At 46.0% G+C, this 24,747-nt stretch overlaps 1 protein-coding gene across 1 annotated transcript; it reads right to left on the bottom strand.

The window, feature by feature from the left end:
* Nucleotides 1-205: 205 nt before the first annotated feature.
* plcg1 (phospholipase C, gamma 1) lies at nt 206-23,225 on the bottom strand. The gene is made up of 33 exons (XM_079167027.1): nt 23,006-23,225; nt 21,665-21,952; nt 16,554-16,706; nt 15,616-15,709; nt 15,480-15,527; nt 14,850-14,934; nt 14,666-14,749; nt 14,288-14,310; nt 13,404-13,473; nt 13,208-13,309; nt 11,791-11,909; nt 11,234-11,319; nt 10,617-10,737; nt 10,253-10,421; nt 10,017-10,139; nt 9,615-9,716; nt 8,736-8,923; nt 8,185-8,385; nt 7,925-8,044; nt 7,070-7,250; nt 6,895-6,972; nt 6,711-6,814; nt 6,420-6,513; nt 6,201-6,270; nt 5,482-5,645; nt 5,117-5,213; nt 4,754-4,978; nt 4,519-4,667; nt 3,882-3,996; nt 3,153-3,314; nt 2,969-3,057; nt 2,051-2,355; nt 206-1,966 (listed from the first exon to the last, which is right to left on the bottom strand). The coding sequence occupies exons 2-33, from the start codon at nt 21,879-21,881 to the stop codon at nt 1,924-1,926; spliced, it is 3,981 nt and encodes a 1,326-aa protein (XP_079023153.1). The 5' UTR covers nt 21,882-21,952; nt 23,006-23,225; the 3' UTR covers nt 206-1,923.
* Between the last annotated feature and the right edge of the window lie 1,522 nt (nt 23,226-24,747).

The following is a 24,747-nucleotide window of genomic DNA, read 5'->3' as shown; positions in this document are numbered from 1 at the left end:
CATCGCAGTTCAGCCCGTGAAATATCAGAAAACGAGGTTTTTACACTTCCTGTTTGTTATAGCGGCACAAAACGCTCCCAGAACATCAGGAGAGACTCTTTCCTGAAGCTCGAGGTGATAAACCAGATCAGACCGTAAATGTCTGCAGATTAGTTCAACAGAAACATCTCAAATCACATTCAGAGAAAAGACAGAAGTAGCGTTAAGTATTTTATTTACTTTTCAGGCTTGAATATGTTTCATATGAAAGGCAAAACTTTAAATGAATACTTTTCCTCTCCATAGTTTAGGCACATTACAGAAAAGGCGATTTGTAAATGAGACCGTCTGACGAGGAATAAAAACAAAGAACAGGAATGAAGCTCGGCTCCGTTCTCTCCACCTGTGTGCAGACGTCAGCCGACCACAGGAGGAAACCACACGACGCTCTGAACAGTTCGGCGGAGACCTTCCGTCCCTCCGTATGGCTTTAGGTGCGTCTCGTACTGACTTTACATCATCGTCGTCTCATACGAGCAGAGAAACAGTTTCTGATACAAACACAGATTCTCCTCCATCAGCTGACACCAGGGAAGCAGCTAAACACAGTCAAAGTCCTGCGTGTCTTTGTGGTCGATGGCGTGTTTTTCTTTTCACGTCTTACAGAAGCAAATGAAAAACCTTCTCACAAAAGTTTCCTTTTAAAACGAGAAACGCAGACTGATAAAAAAAAAACAATCATCTCGGCAGCTCGAGACGACGAACTTCTGTTGGAACTAAAAACAGTCTCGAGACGTTTGAAACGTTCCGTCATAAAATCACACACGGCTGCAGAGTTAATGGCGTAGTTTGTGTTACGATCTTAATTTCCACGGTTACAGTAAATAGGTTTCAAATGTGAGAACATGATTGTTCCTCTTTATGCGTCAAATTATCCAGAATCATTTGAGACGTAAGAACCTCGTAAAATAAACACGTTGGTAGAAGATAAACAGAAATAAAAAAAGGACAACACAGTTATCATTTAGAGATTCCTGCTCCGTCACAGGATCGACGGGTCGCACATGGAACGTGGAATGATGTGCAGTTATCTGGAATGTCAGAAATGAAAAAACAAAAAGTGTGTGTGTGTGTGTGTGTGTGTGCGGATATTAACATGTGATGCTCTCTCGCTGCTTCCAACACAAACAGGCGGTGACGTCGTCATGACGCGTTCAACAACAACAGAAGAAGAAGAAAGAACTACTGTTCCATGTTTAGCAGAGTTTGACTGGATCAGAGAAGAGATTAAAATAGCCGTAGAGAGCCCTCAGGTTTATACACATATACATAAGTCACATTATGAATGTTTAAATAATTAGAATAATTAAAAACATGGAGACGGGAGCTCTTTGAGAGCAGGTCAGCTGCTGCTGTTCTCCGGCCGACAGCACAGCAGGAATAAATACATATATTCATATATACGCCTAATAGGAGGAGGGGGGGGGAGAGAATACCTTTGACAACTCTCTCTCTCTCTCTGCCTCCCAAAATAAGCGACCTCAGAACATGAGAGAGAGAACGCCGCCCTGAACACAACCAGTCCGGAGCTTCCTCCAGCTTTGTGTTGCTTCTGGGAATGTCCGTTTGTTTCTCTCTTTACGTGTCCGAGTCTTTCCTCCTCGTCAGGCGAGCGGTGAGGAGGCAGGGAGGTAAAAGAGAGAGAGAAGGAGGGAGAGAGAGAGAGGGGGGGGAGGGAGGGAGGGAGACAGAAGGAAGGAGAGAGAGGGAGGGAGGGAGGGAGGGAGAGTTTGGAGAACGGAGAGCTGCCCGAAATGTAGGCCAAAAGCGGTGGTGGGCGTTTCCATGGAAACAGTGTTCACAGCAGTCAGTGACATCATCAGTACGGGGGGGACTGGGTACGGGAGGGGGGGGGATGGTTTACGCGTCCTGATTGGCTTGGACTTAGAAGTGGTTCTCTCCGCCCACTCTGGTCCTCCGCAACATCCTGGAGACAAAGACAGACGTCTGGAATCTTCCGCCAATAACTTCACCGCACACGAGCCAAACACACACCGTCACACACGTTTACCTGGTCTGTCTGTTCTGCGGGTCCATGTGGTCCAACAGGGCCTCCTGGGACACCCTGAAGTCCTCCAGAGGGGACTGGTAGCGGGACTCGAAGGAGCCGTCTCGACCCCCGAAGGCCACGGCCTGGGCCGGCGCCGGGGGCACCGCGGGGGACGCGACGGAGGACGCCGAGGACACCGAGGACACCGAGCTCAAGTCCCCCAAACGGTCCCGCCCGGCTTGGGTGGACGCCGCCGCCGCCGCCGTCACCGCCGCCACCACGGAGCCGACCGGCAGGAACGGACTCAGAACCTCTCCGTTCTCATCCTGAGAGAAGAGCCACAAACCAGAGAGTCAGCGCTGCTGCTCCTCGCGTTCACGGTTCTATACGAGATCATTAAAACGGGTCCATTCATGAGGTTCTGGTGTGTTTCACTTCTAGAACACGTCTGCTTTCAGACGAGAGGAAAGAAAACATCAGAAATACACATTCAGGTGTTTATTTTGTCCGTTTACGTCTGTAGATTTCTACTAAATTCACCAAAAGTTACCATTACATAACGCCTCATTTGCATATGTAAACATAACATCTCAGGAAACTTGTAAAAAACAATCCTCTTAATGTCAGTAATGAAGTGGTTATTAGTTCATGTTCTTCCTCTCTTCACCTGTAGTGTCTCCTCTTAATGTCATTAATGACTATAAAGACAATAAATTGCTTTACATTGTGTGAAAACACACTTTCATGCAAAGCGTTCAATAAGAAGATTGACACCACTCTCATGTCAGTACAGTAAAACTGAAAGCTGGGTAGCTTAGCTTAGCATAAAGACTGGAAACAGAGGGAAACAGCTAGCATGGCTACTACCTACTAACACCTCTAAAATGAACAGATCATATGTCATGACTTTTAGGTTCTGATGCTGATGCTGATGCTCACCCCGCCGCTGATGAGCTCCATGTGGACCAACAGAGAGGCCAACTCCAGATCCTCATTGTAGCTGTTCTTCAGAGGGACCGACCGGTACCCTGCAGTCACACAGAGACGTTATCGGTTACTACAGCACTGACTCACAGCAGGACGCCTCCAGGTGTGTCCTCAGACGGCACATCGATGAGCGTACCTGTCTTCAGGCTGTGGATGGGGAACGTGGCCTGAGCCAGGAAGTTCTGGTCGTTGAACATGTCGATCTCGTAAACCACGAAGCGCAGGTAGGCGAAGGCCGGGTTGCAGACCGCGAACTGGAACGCCTTCCGGGGCCACGTGGGGTTCAGACCGTTATCAGCTGGAGAGGACGGAGAGAAGAGAGAGGAGGTGAACAATGTGTCAACGGTCACTGCTGAATAAAAGAATAATGCATCACTGAGTTCAGACTGAATCATACAGAGGTCAGAGATTAAATAATGCGCTGTGATTCGTCAACGGTTCGTATATCTCACGAAGAGTTACTCCACAGTTTTCCTACTAAAGTCCAGCAACACGTGTACGTTCCACTCATTACACGTATCCAGTCTTTTCAAAATAAACTTCCGTAAGAGAGTGAAGACATAAAGGCAAGTAAATCTATATTCTAAGAAACTATTGTTGTGGTGTTGTAATGTTTCTTCTTTGGCTAAGACCTGTATTCCCACACATGGCTGAGTTGTTTCCACAACTTCCTGTTTTTCTGGATCCAGACAGGAAATGACGCTGTGCTAGAGTATCCAGTGAACAGTAACCTACTCACACACACACACACACACACACACACACACACACACACACACACACACACACACACACACACACACACACACACACACACACACACACACACACACACACACACACACACACACACACACACACACACCTTCTGAGTCGGTCTTCTGCTTGGCGCTGTCGTAATCCGCCCCGCACACCTCGATCTCGATCAGAGGACACACGATGCCGCGTCCGTGTTTGGGGAGGTGTCGGGCGCCCAAAACCTTCAGAGTAGAGCGAGAGGAGCGAACACAGGTCACTACTTTAGATCGGCTCACTTTAATTGTTTCCACACACAAACAACCACTGAGGCAGGGGGGGGAGGGGTCTGACACTGTGGGCCCTCCAGCACGCTGGAACTCCTTTTATTGTTATTTTCTAATAAGCTAATAAACAGGAAGTGACCACATCTGGACTGAGGAGGAGTGACGTAGAGACTCCGTATACGTCTCTGGTAGAGACCTGTCAATCACTGTGTAGCCCCGCCCCTAAAGCATCCCCTGCTTTATGGTCTGTGTGACTCTAAATGGACCATCATTTACTAAATGAACATCATGCTGTATTGAAGAAGACTTGAAACTAGAGATTGAGACCATAAACTCATGTTTACAATGTTTACTGAGGTAATAAATCAAGAGAGAAGTAGAGTCATTTTCTCATAGACTTCTTTGCTTCACCTCTCCTTGTGCCCCCCCCACCCACAGTTATAAACCCTCTGCACACGGCCCTCTCTCTCTCTACTGTACCTCTATCTCCAGAGTGACTTGTTCGAGGCTTCGCAGCGTGTGTCTGTCGAAGGGATCAAAGCCGTCGTCCCTCATGATGGGCGGCTGGAGGACGTAGCCGCTCCTTCCGTTCAGCATGAACAGAGCCTGGTTCATTTGCATGGGTTTGTCTGCACGAGGGGGAAAGTAAAAAAAGTGTTAGGAAGAGAAAAAGAAAGCAAACATAATGACAGTAATGACAGTAAAGGTAGACAACCTGCTGTCTGGAAGTTGAGCGCCACCAGCTGGGACCCACAGAGCCACATGGGCAGAGGGTCGTAGTTGGACGAGTCGAGCCTCTGGCCTCTCGGGTAGATCCTGGACAGCTGCAGCCGGTTGTACTGCAGGAACTTCTTCCCCTTGATCTTGTTGACGTACTTCTCCGCCTTGGTCTCGGGGAAGGACGACATGTCCCGGAAACAGGCCCGCTCTGTGCCGATCTCTGCAGAGAGAGAGAGAGAAGACGGACGTGTCCTGTATCGATGTTGGACTTCTGCATATTTGTATCATGTCATAGGTGTGAAATGAGGAACATCTCAAACTGCACGTTCACGGTGCAATAAGAGTGCGTGATGCTTACTGTCTTCATCAAACGGCACCGGCCTACAGTAGATGACCAGGTCGGACAATTCCAGTGCAATCTTCTTCCTCCTCTCCATCATCTTCCCTTCCTCCAGCTGGGCACAGAGGGCACAGAGTGTTTATCAAACACACACAACCTCACATCACTGATGCAAAACAACATTCGCCCGAAGCTTCTTCCTCCCCCATCATCACAGCACTGTGTCACTGTGTGAGTCTGCAGAAAGGCATTCCTGACCAACACCACATGTGCTTCCTAAATACAGGTTCTGGGTATTAAAAGGGACCAACACAGGTCACGACTGGCTCTTTGAACCCACAATGTGGCACGAGCGCGGAATGAGTCCGGGTATCTATCTTCACCTTGGCCTCTGACGTCATCGTGACCTCGCGGATCTTGAACACCCATTCCTTGAGCTCTTCTTGGCTGCTGGCGGCGACGTCCAGCACCGGGCCCGTCCTCATGGAGGCGTTCGGCACCAGGGAGAAGACGTGAGGCCGGCTGCCCTTCCCTTCAGTACGCACAACTGAACGCGGAAGAAAAGAAAAGAGTTAAAGAGGGAAATGAGGAGGACAAAGAGGTTTCCTACACCATCGTTGCACCGTGAACTTACGATATATTGGGACATACTAAAGAATACGGGAGACAGAGTATTGCAATACACAAAGAGTCATCTATAGAAAAACAATGTCTTGTGTGGAGTAATAACGTGTTCAAGATCTAGTTGGCTCTTCCTCCATACGACCACTAGATGGAGCCAAAGAGCTAAGCGAGACAGGCTCAGGTGTTCACTGTGACAGTGCATGACAGCATGTGCCAACACTAATGGGCGAGTATTGACTGGACTGGAGGATGTCAATAAAATATCAGCTACCGACGAGCTGTGAGAGAAGCAGGAGTCATGATGAAACCACAGAATGAATAATAGAAGAGGCCGATAATGGACAACAAGGATTATAAAGAAAGTGGGGAAAGAGGGCAGATGTATTATGAGCATGCAGATGAGGAAAAAGGAGGTGACGGCCTGCTCTGCAGCTCTGCAGCTTCTGCAGTGGAACAGGAAGTGGGAGGGGCCTCTCACCGATCTGACAGGAAGACACGTCCACGCTTCCTCTCAGCAGATCTCCCAGCGGGCTGTTTTCTGTCATCTCCTGCGTGACAAGAGACGAGGAGGATTAGGAGTAGAACTTCTAAAGCCGTAATCCAACACAAGTTAAGTGTCTCCATCACAGCGGGTGATTGACAGACGGAGTGATGGGACCCAGACGTCCTGTGGAGGTCACTTTAAATATTCACTCACAGTTCTATCGGGCTCCGCCGCTGACGGACTGATCTCCTCCACGTAGTTAGCAGGAAACCACAGCTGCTTCTTCCCTCCACAGTCTCCCTTCCACCTGAGACACACAAACACAAACATGGAGAAGATGAAGTATAGACACACGACGGCTTTAAAATGATGCCAACATCGGGTTTAAAATGATGTCAAATATACACTGGGTTGATATAAGGAATGGATGCTCATGTCATCGTCCCGTCATGTATAATTCAAGCGAGCAGACGATCCGTCTCTCTGGATAATAAAGTCGCTCACCATCCTCCTTCCTGTTTGTCCACATTAGAGATGACGGCGTTCTTGATGAAGGAGAGCTCATCGTCTCTCTGGGCTTTGTACTCGTACATGGCTCTCACTGTGCACTGAACAGACAAGGACAGAAGGTCGTCACACACGCGCACACACACATACTCACACACACACTCACATTCTAGACGCTCACCTTAAACGTTGGCATTTGGTTGGCCTCCACGTAGAAGCCTGGATTCCTGCCCTCGTACAGCGACCCGTAGTCGGGCTCCTATTGGACGACAGGTTGTGTGTTAACGAGCTCGTTCACGAGGCGGTTTTCTTTTTCAACAACACAACGCAGGCTGCATACTTTTGTCGGTACTCACCGCGGTGCCTATCTTCTCCAGCGTGTCCTCGTTGATGGGATAGCGCAGCTTCATCTTGCGGTACAGCGGGTGCTTCTCGTAGTAGCTGATGAGATCCACGAGGCTGTCGAACTCCGAGGTGCCCAGCACCACGTTCTGACCCTCCTGCTGCACGCGGCAGTGCTTTATCTTTCCCTCGGCCCTGCGAACAAACAACACATATGTTGTGTTTAGAGACTTAACTGTGAATGTTTTTTAGGATTTATAGCATGCAGTCGTTTTTTAAGTAAGGAGCCGTGCAAGTCACTGCATTTTCCACAACACTGTCCTGTAAATATTTCAGAATAAAAGCCTAGAGTTAACAAATGAAGGCTTTCTGTTTATAGAGAAACCTTAGAGGCCTTCATATGGAAACAGGAAGTGTTGAGTTAAAAATAATTCCTATTTTTTAATTTCAGTGATTCAGTGTTCTATCGATAAACACCCAAATTGAAGTAATTGTTAAGATGTCAGTTTACTGTGAAAAGATCATTTTCACTGTTTATTTTTGCTGTGGCACGCTGAAAGAATAAGCAGGAACTATGCGGCAACCTCTGGTGTGTTAAAGCTGCATTCTCTCTAGTGTCCACCAGGGGGCGACTCCTCTGGTTGTATAGAAGTCTATGAGAAAATGACTCTCTTGATTTATTACCTCAGTAAACATTGTAAACATGAGTTTATGGTCTCAATCTCTAGTTTCAAGTCTTCTTCAATACAGCATGATGTTCATTTAGTAAATGATGGTCCATTTAGAGTCACACAGACCATAAAGCAGGGGATGCTTTAGGATATGAACTAGTACTGCTTGATAAGGGAATAAGGATCGTAAGAAGTTACCTGAAGGAAATGGCAAACGAATTGGCTTCCGCCCTCTTCCTCACCAGGAACGCCCCGTCACGTGGAACCCTCATCAGCATGTTTTCTGCGTGGCTCCTGGAGAGGTTGGCGTGGTACCACCTGGGACGAACAGACAGTTTTAGATAATTAGAGACGTTTCACTTCACGCCTCTTGCTCGTTGTAGATGACGGTCGACGGCTAATCTCCTACAGTGTTCACTTGCAGTTATAAAATGTCATTCAGAGTCAGGGGGACTCACTCTTTGCTCTCGTGAGCGTTGGTCTGAGGCACCGGCTCGGTCAGCTTCATCTCAAACTCGTTGCAGCGCAGCGCCACCTGCTGGTAGTGGTTGATCAGAGCGAAGAGCGTGTCGAACACCAGGTTGTCGGTCAGGTAGAACTTGGGGCTTCCCGCCTCCTGGCGAGAGTGGATGCGACAGTGTTGCACTCGCCCTGAACGCCTGGTGCAGAGAGATAAAACTGTGAATGTTCTCACTGAAATAAAACCCATCCTCCTCGTTAACCTTGGACATACTGCCCTCTGGGTGTCTGAGCACTGCTTCCTTCCATCGTGAGTACATCACATACATGCAGATTGATTAGCTTTGATGTTAACTCCACTTCACATAGAGGCTTTGCATTAGCATCACCCCTCAGACCGTGACAACAACCCATTTAATCCATCCATTGATCTGTGGGCGCGTCACTGAGTTCTGCACGACAGAACACACAGTGTGCCAGAGATGAGGCTGCAGACTGACAAACATCATGAAACAATAACATGTTCCCTGTGATCATGTGCATTATATACCAGAAGGACAGCGTGTAGTCTCCCACAAAGGTCTCGCTCTCTCGGACCAGGAAGGATCCGTCTGGAGCTCCGGTCTCCAGGCAGTACTCCGACAGCAGCCTCTCGGCTATCTGCCGCCCGTCTCGCCCGGCGCCCAGCTTCCCGTGGAACCACTTCTCGGTCACGTGCTGGTCCATACCGTTGGACACCTGGAAGGTCCAGAGAGGAGAGGGAGAAGTTAAGTCCGTTTAGCTGCAACCCGCCTCAAATTGCTCCCTCACTGACCCACTTCCTGGATCTGATCCTGGTGCAGGTCTTTGCGTATTAAAAACCCAAACTGCTCACAGCCTCTCTGTGTAAATACTGCATTTCTTAGGGGTGTAACGGTGCGTGTACTTGTATCGATTGTTCGGTACATAGACGTTTTGTTCAGTAAACCCTGTGACCGAAAACAAATGTTTATGTCTGCGACTGAAACATGCGGAACAGAAATTGTGGAGCAGGAATTTGCACCTGAAACGTTTTGGCAGCGCACCAGTTGCTGCTCGCTGCATTGAGTCACAGCTAGTCCCGCCCTACGACGCTGTGATTGGCTAGTTACTGGCTATTACTACTGTGTTGCAAGTTGTTGATTATCCGGCGTTAGGAATGTGCTTTCTCGTGGGAGAACCGGGATACACTTACATAACATAACAGAGCGTCTTAACTGTTGAAAAAAGGATTGTGGCCAACGAGCAACTGTTGAATGTTTAGAATTATCAAAAAAAAGTTATTCTTTGTTTTCCCTACTGCATCGTTACACCCCTCACTTCTTATTTCTCTTACTGGATGTAGATTAAGTGCCATGTGTGGTGCGATTCTCATCTCTACGTATATCAGCAGCAGATCAGGCCGACTAACCTCTCGGTGCTCCTCCTCATCATCATTTCCCTGGTTACTGGAGGTCTCCTCCGAGTAGTAGATCTTACTGCTGGTCAGGACAAAGAAATGAGGGTACCACTCCTAGAGGGGGGGGAGGATGAACGGTTAGCTGAAATATTTAGAGCATCCATGTGTCTCACTGGAAAGTGGCCAAGTAGGCAAGAAGCTTCCCTCTTAATAAAGAATGTAATCATCTAAAAAAGAAGTTCATGAAGACAAAAACAAGTGGGACACAAATACAAAATGAATGTTAAAGAAAAGAAAAGAGCATCAAGCCATAACACGATGCCGTGTCAACGCACACAAAACAGACTCGTGTTCTCATATTCCAAGCTGAGCGTCAGCGCTGCAGCACACACACACACACACACACACACTTACATGATTAATGGGGTCTTCCAGGTACAGGATGCCGTTTTTGATGGAGTTGCTGATGTCGTTCTCCGAGTAGGGAGTGGAGGTGGACACCTCCTCGTAGGCGCTGCCTTCTGCGAGCTTCTTATGCTGCAGCAGAAGAAGAAGAGGAGATGAGGACAGACGTTGTACACAAAGCATGCATTCATATATTTATTTTAATAGATAATGTGCACAAAAAAGATCTCGTCGTGGCCGCTGACCTTGATGAGGATCTTCTTCTTGAGCTGGTTGGGCGACGGCAGGCCGTCGGCCGCGATGTCCACCGCCTTGGTGAGCAGCATGTCTCCAAACACCTTCTTAAAGTAAGTGGCCATGTTCCTCTGCTGCACAATACTACAGTGGTCCTCAATGGACAGGATGATGGGATATCTGCAGGAGGACATCCACAGAAGTCCTGCTCTTACTTTCTCACACACACACACACAACAATAACACGCTGCAACCACGTCACTGTCCACATTGTGTCCTCTGATATTTGTGCTTCAGAGTGCCGTTTCCTTATCTCTGTCATCTCTTATCTTTCTATCTCATCAAAGGAAACGTGTTGAGCTCGTGCAGACTCACTCGGAGGTGACGAAGGCGTGCTCTTTGATGGTGGTCAACACGTCGCAGAACTTGATTTTCGTCGTGAGGGTGTGTCCGTGGTAGATGACTGGCATTCCGTCTGGACCATCCCAGCAGTCCACTGTAAACACACACACACACACACACACACACACAGTAGGTATGCATGAATGCAGGTGGAGTTTCAACGCTCCAGAGGAGTTTTAAGACCATTTCGCTGACATCATAATTGTTGACTCGTGCGTCAGTCAGAGTGACCCTTTAACCCGCTAGAAGCCAGTCCTATTCACGGGAACCTGCTTGACAAGGTTTTTGTGTAAAGACCATATGCAGCACTGTTATGTAACAGCGAGTGTGTGTGTGTGTGTGTGTGTGTGTGTGTGTGTGTGTGTGTGTGTGTGTGTGTGTGTGTGTGTGTAAGGGTGTGGTGGCTGTAGAGGAATAAGAAGAGGGCATAAGACTTAATTACAAGGTTGAGAAGTCAAGCGGTGATGATTTACTGTACGTGGTAAAAAACTGTAGCGTTTGAGTCTGTCTGTCTGTCTGTCTGTCTGTCTGTCTGTCTGTCTGTCTGTCTGTCTGTCTGTCTGTCTGACTGTGTGTGTCTGTTTACCCACGTTCGATACAGCGGCAGCCCATCCTCAGACAGCGAGCGTACGCCTCCAGAGACGACTCGCTGGAAAACTGGTCTCCCGTCAGGTAGCTAAAAATAAGCACATAACGTCAACGCGCACACACACAAAAACACACTCGCATCCAACCAGTTTTACAAAAGGACACACACACACACACACACACACACACACTGATATCTGCTGTATCAGAAAGGCTGTCCTTCTTTTGTCGACAGGAGGAAACACTCGTTACTCATTCAGTCACTTCAGACCTAATCAAAGCATCGCGGGAAGTTTTCATTCCGCTGCTCCTCTGAGTATTGTTTCACATCCAGTACACGAGGATTTTCATCTGAACTGCCTTTCACACACATTTCAATGGGAGGAAAAACACATTTTCCTGCTAAAAAACACAAACACGCCTGGGGTCTCATTCTGGAACTTGATTGTTAAATAATAAGACTTTTTATCTGATGTGTGAGTTTAGAAGCCCTCTCCGGTTAGAGGACGCCAGACTTCAGCTGAACTGTAAATGTGTGCGTGAAGGCTTCGGCTCTTACGTGTTGTGCGAAGAGGAGATCCAGTAGTGGGACAGAGGGTTGCTCATGTTGTCAGGACACACCTGGTCCAGGGAGGAATCCCAGACGGTGTTCTCTTTGGAGAACAGGTACGTCAGGTACTGCAGCAGGAGGGAGGAGAGCGGAATGAATGAATGAATGAATGAATGAATGAATGAATGAAATGTCTGGGACCGGCCCTCACTCGCAGATGAAGTCTCTCCAAATCCACAAGTCATCAAGTCGGCAAAAGCCTCGAGCAAGTCCGCTTGGACTAAAGGCTTAATGTTATGTGACCCCTGAGCCAGGATCTGGTCCAGCCTTGGACTACGCAGACCATCGAGTCCGTTTCTGCACCAAACACGTTCTGAATGAATCATTCTGTCACTAAACTGGCCGTGCATCGTCTGACACGAACATTTATTAACGTCACGACTGCTCATGGATAAACCCCCCCTCATAAACCCCCCCACAGCAACACCTTTTGATTATTACGCTCATACAGTAGATTACATGTAGAAACATTCTGAGAAATAAGGAACATTGATTTTGACAAATTCAACTCAACTGCACGCTTTCAAAGAGTTGAATGAGCTCTCAACATTCTGTGTGTTTTTATGGATATGTGGATCTTTCAGATCAATTTAGGGAGAGATTATTAATGTTAATTCATGTTATTAATGGTCTGGTCTTGGTCTTATGTTAGTCTCGATACATTCTGGTCTCGGTCTTGACTTGGTCTCGGTGCAGGTGGTCTTGACTTCAACACGTCATCACACACTTTGATGCTCTGACACGATGACAAGACATCACAGTAGAGATCGCAAACATCATTTTGACACATGCAAGTGCTGAATACCAGGGGAAGCATATGATTTGTAAAAGCTTGAACATATCATCAGGTGTCTGGTGGACACATGCAGGACTGGACATTGGACCTGAATCCCGGCGGCTCGGTCTCGTACTTCACCCTGAACTCTGGCCTTTAACAGACTTCCCAAAGTGGGTCAACAACAAAGAAACACTCCTCTTACGAACAGTTTTTCTTCTTCAGGTGTTACTCTGTGTGACCAATGCTTCTCTCACACAATATATAACCTACGGCACCAACTGGCACCAGCTTCCTCTTCTCTTGAGTCAACCGCAGCTTCATGGCGACCACAAAAAGCATCCCCTCACTGCCGGTAACCTTTCCTCTCCGTGTGGGAGGAGGCGCTTCAGGCCCAGATCCGGGTCAGTTTCTGAGCATCTGCCACCCACGCCAACAACACGGGGGGGCACATCGGAAAACACCGCAAAAAACACCTTTGCTTTTTTCCATTGGTGAGCAAAAGACCCAGAAAAAGAGAGTGAGAGGAGAAGGAGAGGAGGTGAGAGAGAGAGAGAGAGAGAGAGAGAGAGAGAGAGAGAGAGCGGGTACCTCGTCCTGGTGGAAATAAGGCTGCTCCACTTCTCTCAGCGGGTCCTTCAGGTACCCGAACATAAACTCCTGAACTTTGTCGTTGTCAGCGGCCCACAATTCCTGGATTTGCATACAGACACACAGATGTGTTTGAGGTTGTGAGAATGAACCAGATGTGCAGCAGAATATTTGTCCAGAGAGCCGGAGACGTTACCTGCTGAGACTCCAGGAGGAAGTCCTTGAAGTCGTCGAGGGAGATCCTCTGTTCTGGTCTGTCAATGAACCTGAAAGTAACACACACACACACACACACACACACACACACACACACACACACACACACACACACACACACACACACACACACACACACACACACACACACACACACACACACACACACACACACACACACACACACACACACACACACACACACACACAGAGGAGGCATTTATTTTTAAAGTGTAACTCCAGCTCCAGTTCAAACGCATTGTGAATATTACGAGCAACACTTAATGCAACCAGGAGAAATAAGCATAAAGCCAGCGTATTGTGTGATGCTATTCATTATTATTAAGACAAAAGAACGGCGTCATTGTGAAGAAGAATCAGTTTTTCATGACTTGTCTGGTTAAATAAAATGCATTCAACCTCTCTCTCTTTGTAATACATTTAATACTCGACTTGTTTCTTTACAGCACTTGCACAAAGGTCATAAAGTCGTCCATGAAGACGAGTTCAGAGAACAATCCCTCCTCGTTAGTTTATGGTGTTCTGCCGCTCACGCCTACAGTCTACGAGCGTTTCTCTGGGTTACACTCGTGATCGTGTCATTTCATAAGCAAATGGAATTTGTTAAAGCAGATAATTTGGTGTTTTCAAAGTCATTCTATGACGTTGAGACGGATTCTAGATTCTTGGGGAGTGAGAACGTACGTCTGTCTGTACGGTGTCTAGATTATGTCCTTTGTGATTTATGCCTGGAACGTGCAGAGAGATTCACTGTGTGTGTATGTGTGTGTGTGTGTGTGTGTGTGTGTGTGTGTGTGTGTGTGTGTGTGTGTGTGTGTGTGTGTGTGTGTTGTGTTAACGTACCTCTGAATTAACGGGATCTCCATCTGAAAGAAAGGGAAACATTTGAGTTACTTAATGAAAGCGCTTTCCTTTCAGCAGTTTGTATAGTACTAGTGATGTAGATAGAGGTCCTGTAATGGGGGGGGGGGGGGGGGGGCACTGAGGTCATTCATTTAATCCGACCCCAGGCAGCCGGCCGGCCTCCTCATCCATGTGAGTGTGTCCTAATGGCCTCCACCAGGGGGGTTTGGTGGGTTTTTAACTGGTCCATATTGATCTGGCAGCCATTTGAGAACAGACAGATGGGGGAGGAAGGGTTCTTTGGCGGGGCATCAGACGGGGGGGAGGGGGGTGGGGGGGTGAGAGTGCTGGGATACATGAGAAATGATTTGCACTTACGTTTTTCTGAGCGTCAAACATGAGGCTGCGGTAGAGCTGAGCGAACTGGCTGAAGGACACGTCTCCGTTCCTCAACTCTGAGTCCTATAAAACAATCAGACGTTAGCTCTCCTCATGAGGGAGGGGGGGGGGGGGGGGGGGGGGGAGACAGGGGGAGACAGGGGGGAGAGTAGGGGAGGTTTACCGGAAGTTTCTCTCGGAGGAACCTCATGTTGGGCACCCTGTAGTTGACCTGGCTCAGCATGCTCTTCAGATCCTTGCAGGATATCCTACAAACACATTCAACACATTTCTTTTGTTGAGAAATCAGAAACAAACGTGAATAAAAGCTTCTAATAAATACACTTCTGGTGAGTTTTTAATAATCTACATGCAACCTAACAAACCTCACAAACACACGTGAGCTCTTTGTTACAACACAGCGTAACAAAGTCTCTCTCTCTCTCTCTCTGTCTCTCTCTCTCTCTCTCTCTCTCTCTCTCTCTCTGTCTCTCTCTGTCTCTGTCTCTCTCTCTCTCTCTCTCTCTCTCTCTGTCTCTCTCTCTCTCTGGATGTCACAGACAAACATCGCTGTACGTCTCCTCCATCCTCTGCAGTCTGTTTCCTGCTGCAGGAAGAGGGTGCTGGTGTGTGTGTGTGTGTGTGTGTGTGTGTGTGTGTGTGTGTGTGTGTGTGTGTGTGTGTGTGTGTGTGAGGTTAGTTCCTCCGCTACACCTCAACTAGAGCTCTCTACCAGCCTGGATGTTACACAAACTGGTGCACCCAAAACAATCGAATGACACGACTTCCTGTGAGGCCGATCTCAGTAACTCACCGGTCTTCTCTGTTGCGATCGACGGCGTAGAACTGCTTACGCAACCATCTGATCGAATAAAAGAGAAGAGCGTTAAAGAGATGTTACGCATTTAAAAACAAACAAGAACAAACCTTTGTAACGATGTAATGTTTACCTCTCTATCTGGAGCGGCGTCGGAGACTTCAGCGTGTCGGCCACCAGAGAGTTCAGCCCTTTCACCCACATGGTCATCTCCTCGTCCGACGTAGCTGAGGAGGAATCAACACAACACAGATGTTCTCTGTTGTCGTTTTTCCCTCTTTGAATCAGTGGTCTGAAGGACACGTGGTGATGTTATGAGATGAATAATAACAGTGAAGGAATGGCCAAGCTTAATATATGTAATGTACTGTCATATATGATAATGGAACGCAGCTGTTAGTCACATTTAATGTGCTGGAACCAGAGATTTTTTGGGGCATTTTACAAGTCAAATCTCTTTGAAGACTAATGTCTTCCGTTGACTCTGGAGTCGTATGCTGCACAGATTTTAAAGCCACTCTGAGGAACAGTTGTGCTTCGTGAACACCAGCTTTTGTTTTGTAATACAGGATGTGTTTACTCAGAACTTCAGTCCCACCAAAACAAAACAACAATGAATAAACTATGAAAGAGGAAACAAACCCATCCAGCATAAAAAGGGTAAACCGATGGATGTTTGTAGCTCATAGTAGCGGAGGTCAACATGTTAGCGGTGCTGCTAACGCTACTAGCTCTCCTCCTGTTGCTTTAAACACTGATTGGTTGTTTACAATGAAACACGATCGGAGACTAGAAACATGTTCTACTGGGTCAGTAAAACTTTATTTACACTCTGATGGTTAACGTTTAACTGAGTCATTAATCTGAGGTTCACGTGAAGAACCACGAGGCGGGTCAGTGCAGACCACTAGAGTTAACACGTAGACGTCTCTCCTCTACATCTCCACACAGACGACAGCCGCTCACTGCGACATTAATGCTCTGAATCCCGTACGCTGCACCTGTAACAGCAGGATGTGCACGTGAAGTCCAACCTCGTCACTCCTTGTATCTGAGCGTGTCTGCGGTTACCTGCCAGGCTCAGGGACTTGAGGCGAAACTCGGTGCCGTACAGGATGACGAAGCAGTGAGCCTGCTCCAGCCTCGTCGCCGAGTCCTCCACGTAGCGCTCGAAGTCACGCGACTTCTGTCCGGGACGGATCTCTTTGATCTCACGGATGTCAACTGGAGAGAGAGACACAGACACACAGACACAGACACACAAGTTAGCCAAACTCAGACATTTCATTGCACGCAGAGATGTCCCGACTGTCGCTGGGCAATGTGGGTTTAATTAAAAATCACGACAATATGACTTTATGTCCCAGTATGAAAAATCCAACGTAAAAACTAATCTAAAGTATGTTCAATACACAGAATAATAATTATGCTTTAAATCAGACTTTTGTCACAATTAGAAACATTTATTTGGGTGATAGAATTTAGCAAAAATAACCCAAAATATCCTGTAAATCTATAAATAATAACATTAATTAAGCTTCAAGTGCTTGTGGAAAGTGTTTTCATAATGTAATTTAATAAATCTGATTTCTTTAACCTTCCAGCATAGAGACAAACACACAGCTCGTATTTGAAGACAGTGGAGCTGAGGCTTGAACCACACACACACACACACACACACACACACACACACACACACACTTCAGCTGAAGACAACACATCCCGTCAGATAGAGATATTAAACATGTAGACGATGGAGAAGTTTACTGCCCCCAAGCTAACCTTCATCTGTCTTTCACCACCGAAATCAACCAAAAACCACCGATTACTAATCTCAGACAGAGACACAGACCGGTCTGTGGTGGGTCGGGTCTGTGTGACGGAGTCAAACACACGGTGCGTGCGTTTGTGCACCTGTGTCACTTTAAGAACACTTGGAGCGGTTTTAATAACCAGAGGACAAAGGGCACGACACGGGGAATATAAAAAGTGATGCGTGACTTCACAACCCTGCCTACTGAGCTCCAACACACACACACACACACACACACACACACACACACACACACACACACACACACACACACACACACACACACACACACACACACACACACACACACACACACACACACACACACACAGCCCCTCTTCCTGCCCCTGAACCACACATCCTGTGCTCTTTTTGTCGCCTACACACACCACATCTGTGCTCACGTATCGGTGAGCGTGTTCTGGTTCTCAAGTGTAAGAACAGAGAAACATGTTAAGAAGAAGAAGAGGTCACCGCGCTGCGCTCTCTGATCACATCCAGGAGTCGGACTCCGACGGGTTGATCTTCTCGTCACAACGTTTGGAGGCGGCCTCGGACAGACGCAGGAAACACAGCGATGGGCAGAGGTGTCACCTTACCGAGAGGAGAGGAGGCATCCTGCTGCACGCTCACACACTTCCTCCATCCGTCCTATTTCTATCCCTCCTCTCACCTCGTGGTCAGATCACACCTCGTCTCCCATCACACGAATCAGACTCATTGATGCCGTACGTTGAGAAGCTTTTCTACAAAACAGCTTCATCTTACGGGATGAAACTCCACCAGCTCATTCCTCACATTAACATGATTAGTATTTGTATTACAAGTTTTCTGAAGTGTTATGTTTGAATATGCAAATGAGGCGTTATGTAAAGGTAACTTTTGGTGATTTTAGTAGAAATCTACAGATGTTTTCTGTTCTCTAGTGTTAATGTTAGTGATACATGTTAATGCTGCCATGTAGAATATTGACATTAATCAGTGTTATGCGTTAGTTTTTGCTGCTTTTCTGTATTTTACATTAATGTAAATAACTCAAATGAAAACCTTTTGGGCTTTAGGTCACGTTGAGCTGTGATGGAGATTTTAAACCGTATTCTACAAACTAAACTATCAACAGGATGAATCGTAATGAAAATAATGATTACTCGCTGCCATTAAAACGTTGAATCTTGATTCAAACTATCGGATCAAAAGAAGACGTTGACCAGATTACAGACTAAACATTTGACGACAGCTTCTAGAACTTTTCTACAGTTTGAGCTTCAGACGGAGCGATGACGCTCATCACACGACCAATCAGAGCGCAGCATCTCAACGGCAGAGATTACAAACTGGTTCAAATGTGACGATTTGCTGTTTTTCTCTCGTTATAACTGATTGTAAACTGAATGTTTTGGGGTTTTGGACAAACAAAAAATGAATTTAAATAAATCATTTTGGGCCATTTGCTGATTTCACACACGTTATAGACAAAACCAGAGTGAAACTACACAGTTTGAGGCAGAGAATACATCAGAACCAGATATTCTGAGTGTGTTGTGACTGACGGCTGAAGTTGTTCAGAGTTCCTGTGCAGCAGAGAGTGTGACCGCGTTCCTCACACGTCAGCTGATCCATATCAGCTCCTCTGATGGACGCCGGATAACGTCGAGCTGAGGACGTTCCCCTCCGATGAAGAGCCGTCGCCGAGGCTGCTCCACTGTCACAACGCACTCCTTTCCCACAAGTGTCCTCCTGAAGTCCACCAGCGTACCGATACGTTCTCACACATAAACACGCGACTGAAGAGAAGAGCAGCGCGTGAGCTGGAAATGGTTAGTGGCAAAGTGTGTGTGTGTGTGTGTGTGTGTGTGTGTGTGTGTGTGTGTGTGTGTGTGTGTGTGTGTGGAAAAAGCCGCTCAGAGAGATGACAGACAGAAACTACGTGAAGATGTTCTTCATTGTTTAGGTTCGTCCCCTAAAAGAGGTTTTCCAGGAAACAGACGACGACACTGAACATATTAATAAACTAATTCTGCAACAAACCAGTTTCTCCAGTTTGCAACGAACGACCTCTTCCTCATAGATGAGTTAAAGATGACCGTTTAGTCTACAGAAAGGTTGGCAGTGAGGTAAACGTTCAAACCGACAGATTCAAAAGTCTTGTTGTGAAACAAACGAACAGAAAGATGTTCAGTTTACAATCATACGAAACACAGAAACGCAGCAAAGACTCACAACTGAGAAGATGTCATTATTTGTCGAATAATAACAAGTTATGTCCTGAGCGACATTTTATAGAAGAATAAAACACTCGTCAGCGCTCTCGAGCGGTCGAACTGTCACAGATCGCACCGTTTCTAACATTTATGTGTTGCAATAACTTAAAATCAGCCGACACACGCCGACACACACACACACACACACACACACACACACACACACACACACACACACACACACACACACACACACACACACACACACACACACACACACACACACACACACACACACACACACACACACCGAGATTTCTGCTAGAATGTCGCGTTTGTGGGATTGGGTGGTGAACCCTTCTGGTGTGTTCACTGCTCAGAAACCTCTTCATAGTTCATAAAGCCGTACGTCCTCTGAACGCTCTCAGTCTCTAGTTTGTGGTTGTAAAGTTTCATGAAGCTGTAAACATCACAGAGGTCCCAACACGTCATGTTATACAGCGACATCAGGTTTTAGAATAAAATGGCTACTATGGAGACTCACGTCATCACAAATTAACAAAAAACTATCAAGTAAAACTAGACGAGGAGCGACGTAGAGACCTGTCAATCACAGTAAGCCCCGCCCCTAAAGCATCCCCTGCTTTATGGTCTGTTTGACTCTAAATGGACCATCATTTACTAAATGAACATCATGCTGTATTGAACAAGACTTGAAACTAGAGATTGAGACCATAAACTCATGTTTACAATGTTTACTGAGGTAATAAATCAAGAGAGAAGTAGAGTCATTTTCTCATAGACTTCTATACAACCAGAGGAGTCGCCCCCTGGTGGACACTAGAGAGAATGCAGCTTTAAGGCACAATAAAGTATCAGTACGTTGGTGCCGTTATATCCAGCTCCAATGAGCTCATTCATAAAACAAAAACCTAAAAAACTGTCTCGCAGTAAAGTAACAAAACGATGTGTCACAGTGGAACACGATGCTGACTCATGATTCTGTCGCCTTGTTCTCAGTAACAAAAGTTGTGCGTTTGATGATTTGTAAAGATACTCTGTTCATGTGAAGTATCGAACCCTTTATGATGCCATTACAAGCGTGCCTCTTCATCGAGACCACATCCTGCTGCGTCTACCCAGACCTCACGACGCTGGTGTTTGGGCATGTGCACTGAACACACAGCGATAATAAAACATAAGAAGATGTACGCTTGTCATTGTTGTATATTTAGCATCAAAGCAGAGTGATGTTTGCACAGATAATGGACATCTCACTGCCATCGACGGTCCCAAACAATCACACACTTCCAGTAAAAAAAAAACAAGATTCAAACCCTCGTGTTCTATTTCTGTACGTTAATGAGTTAATGAGGCGTCTGACAATTTCCACCTCACCGGGAGCATCAGATGTCAGCTATGAGCTCACGTCTGAGCGGAGACGACGCTCCAAAAACACAACAAAGACAAAAACCCGGAGCTACAGCGTCGTCTTGTTCTTTACACGCTCCTCTCGCTGCATCCGGAGCAGAGTGCAGCTGTGCACACGGCATCCTGCTACCAGACACACGTACCGGCCCACTGAAGGCCGGTCTGTGGAAAAACATTCACCTGAATCTTCAGCTTCCTGCTAAACTACAACAACAACAAAAAAAAAATGCAACAAGAGAGATCCAGGAATGCCACGCTGTTCCCGTCGTCCACTCTGGATTTGATCTAACGCTTGTTCCTGAACATCTACCGAAACTACGTACATTTTATAACAGATAATGTAGCTTTTATGTCCCTCAAAGTCTCAGAACAAACCTCAGGAACTCATCAGGGCTGAAATAACAGATGGAATATTGACTCTGGACTTCCTTTGTAGTAATGTGTAGAAAAAGTGTGTTTTAATCTGAATAAAATCAAACATTAGCCCGTTTCCCTTTCACTCCCACATCACTAATCCTTGTTTCTGGAGATTTTCTTGCATGTAAATATCGTCCGATGTCCAATATTCCCGCGTTCAGTGACTGATATCTGAATATGTAGTTTCTTTAAGCCCGTTTTAAGGATCTGAAAGTATTTAGGATTGACTTCTTCAATCTTAAACATATTCACCCCGCTGCTCACAACACCATCGGGTACCTCGCCACACTCTAAACCAGAAGTGCCTGCGCTCTACTCACTCTCTCCCTCGATCTTATCCGTGCCCCGGGTCCAGATGATAGTCCTGGTCTCCAGCTTGACTTGAAACGTCCGTCTCTCGGGCCGCTGGGACTTCTTGGAGTAGAACAGCGTGAGCACCGTCCCCAGCTCCAGGTCCCGGTACAGGTTGTTCATCTCCGCGTCGTTGTCCGTCCACGGGACGGGCCCGTTGGAAAAGAAGCTCGAGGTCCCGGCCATGTTCACTTCCCCTGTTTGTTGTCCGTTTCCTCTCAGAACAATCTGCTCAGTGCAGGCCTAGACAGGGATACCTACAGAGGAGGGGGGGGGGGGGGCATGAAACAACAACTCAGCAACTTCTCCTGTGTCTCTGTGAGTCCATGTGTTCCACACATTTACATTCATGCAGATAGCTTCTCTCACAGCATCAAAGATATCTATTAACGGCTCTAATCTGAACACATTGTGTTTAAATATCCTTTCTTTACTCTACCCATATTTTTGACACATTAAAGCCATTTATGAACTCATATTCAACCAAAAATCATATTTTTAGTAAACTTCACTTTGTTTTACTTCAACAGTAGCAACATTTTACACTAATCCCTGGATGCTACAAGGAATAAAACACCGTCGTTACGTTAAAAAGAGTCACTAAATATTGCATAAAAGTTTGAATATTGTATTTTGCAGAAATATGGACCGATTTTACATGAAATGTATGTCACATAACCTACATAATGTGGTACTTTAACATCCTATATAACGCAGAATGCGCTATTATAATCATGTGCAAATAGATCAAACACGTCAGCGTCTCATGTGAGGTATTGATTTGTCTCCGTGGGTCATGTTACTCTCAGTATTGAGCACCAGCAGTGATGTTATTTATCAGGACAGTGATGCTGCAGCCGTAAAGCGTCTGGAGGAGAAGAAGAAGGAGACATGTTGATGGAGGTCTCTACCTTTAAATCTAGTTTAATCTGAAGTTAACAGGCCTGTAACCTGCTGCCCTTCATCCCACAGTTACATACACTACGTGCGGATACTTAGAGGCGTCACGTTATTGGGCAAACGAAGGACAGGAGAGTGTGTGCGTGTCTCGGTGTGTTAATGTGTGTGTTTTAGTGTGTGTTTAGTGTGTGTTAGCATGTCGCTGGGCCAAAAAAAAAAAGCAAGAACCAGGAGCTGGTTTTAACTCCTGAGAAAGAAAGAAAGAGGTGAATATAAAGCTCAGGTATCGGTAGATATATTCGGCCTCTTTTCTCTCTCCGTCTCTTTTCGGACTAACGTGCGGAGAAGGATTCAACTCGAGGGGGGTAAGAAAAGACAACAACACGTCGGCTGTGCTGTTCGTTACCTACCGCCGCAATCTCGGCCTCGACCGCACATCTCCAACGGCTGCTGCTCCAACGGCTCTCCTCTCGCGCTCCCCTTTCTCCCTTTTTTTCCCTCACAAACCCCCGGGTTTTTTTGTCTCCTCCTCTGTGATTAAATCATCGCTAGGTCCTGGAAAAACGCTCCGGTCCCAAAGACAACGATCCCTGTTTGCTCCCCTGTCCTCTGGCCGTCCATAGAGAGAGAGAGAGGCAGGCAGACAGGCAGAGAGAACCGTGGTGAAGACTACGCAAGTTTGTCCGCTCTCTCGGCTCCAGCTCCAGTAGGCCCTTCCCCCCTCCCCCCCCCCCCCCCCCCTTCACACAGCCGACCACCATCAGTATCAATCGTGTGCCAGAGACAGAAAAAAACACACTTCCGCCTGCGGGTTTTCACAATAAAATTCGAAGTCAAAGAACTTGTTGCACTGTTTTTTTGGAGGAGACGCAGATGGTGGTGGGAACGAATGGAAGGTAAACCAAGTACTATAATCCAGAATACAATTTTGAGATATAGTTCAATTTTTTTCTGCGCTTTAAAAGGGAACAGTATGGAAGCCCATTCCTGCCAGCAAAAAATAAATAAAAAGTTCAATGTACTCACAATCCATTTATATGTCAAATGTAGGGTAGCCTATGAAGAGCTCCTTCTATGACTGTTGTGTTAAAGTATCTCATAAATTCGACTTTCTATAGCAACTGGAAACATCTGGTCAGTGTTATGGTTGGATGCACCAAAAGTGTTGGTGCATTTTTTTTTTTTTTATTCAGCAAATTCTTTTTAAATCTTATTAAATTATTATAAATTTTTTTTTAAATCTTATTTTCGTTTTTTTTTTGGGGGGGGGGGGGGGTTCTTTTTTTGCTGGCAGGAATGGGCTTCCATAGAACAATGTGTAGTATTTAAGGGGGATATTTTGGCAGCGATTTAATATAATATGAATGTGTGTTTTCTTTAGTGTATAATCACCTGAAAACAAGTATCGTTGCGTTTTCGTTACGAATGAGCCGTTTACATGAATTAGTCCTAAAAGCCGGAAGTGAGTTGGTATTTTTTTGTACTTCGGGTTCCACAGTCTACTAGTCAACGGTTGTTTTTTAATGGATTTTTGGTGAAATGCCTTAAATAATTGCTGTGGTTATCATTAACTTCATATATTTAGTTTATATTTATAAAGTTTTGTTCTACGATGTAAAGCACGTCCCATGAATTTTGAAACTTTTACCTTAAAAAAAAATGGCGGCTGCTAAAAACATGCTAAATGAGACTACAAAACGTCATCAAGCCATAAATATGTATATATTGTAGTAGCTATGTAATATATATATATATATATATATATATATATATATATATATATATATTTCTTGGATTGGCTTTTAAAAATACGCCATTCTTTACCTTTATGTATTTGATTTATTTTGGCATAATTCCCCTACTTCCGGTAATCCTGCGGTTCTCTCGTTAGCTTGACGCAGCTCGTGCCTCCAGTCGGAGCGCCTGTTACCGGCCTCTTAAAGAGACAGACCTGATACTGTACTTCATAATTAGCTTTCTCCTCGACACAACATGCAGCACAACTTGTCAAGTTAACATTAAACTGTTATTGTTCTGCCTGAAACTAATACTGTAATATATTGCATTATTCAAATTACCAATAAAACCCCCAAGTTTTGTCCTTATAATTGACAAACGTCTCTTCTGTCAACAAAAACAATGACAATAGAAA

The sequence above is a fragment of the Pholis gunnellus genome (genome assembly GCF_910591455.1).
Source record: "Pholis gunnellus genome assembly, chromosome: 2".
NCBI lineage: Eukaryota > Metazoa > Chordata > Actinopteri > Perciformes > Pholidae > Pholis > Pholis gunnellus.
Note: the sequence above shows the minus strand (reverse complement) of the source record. Positions and strands in the feature narration are given on the sequence as shown.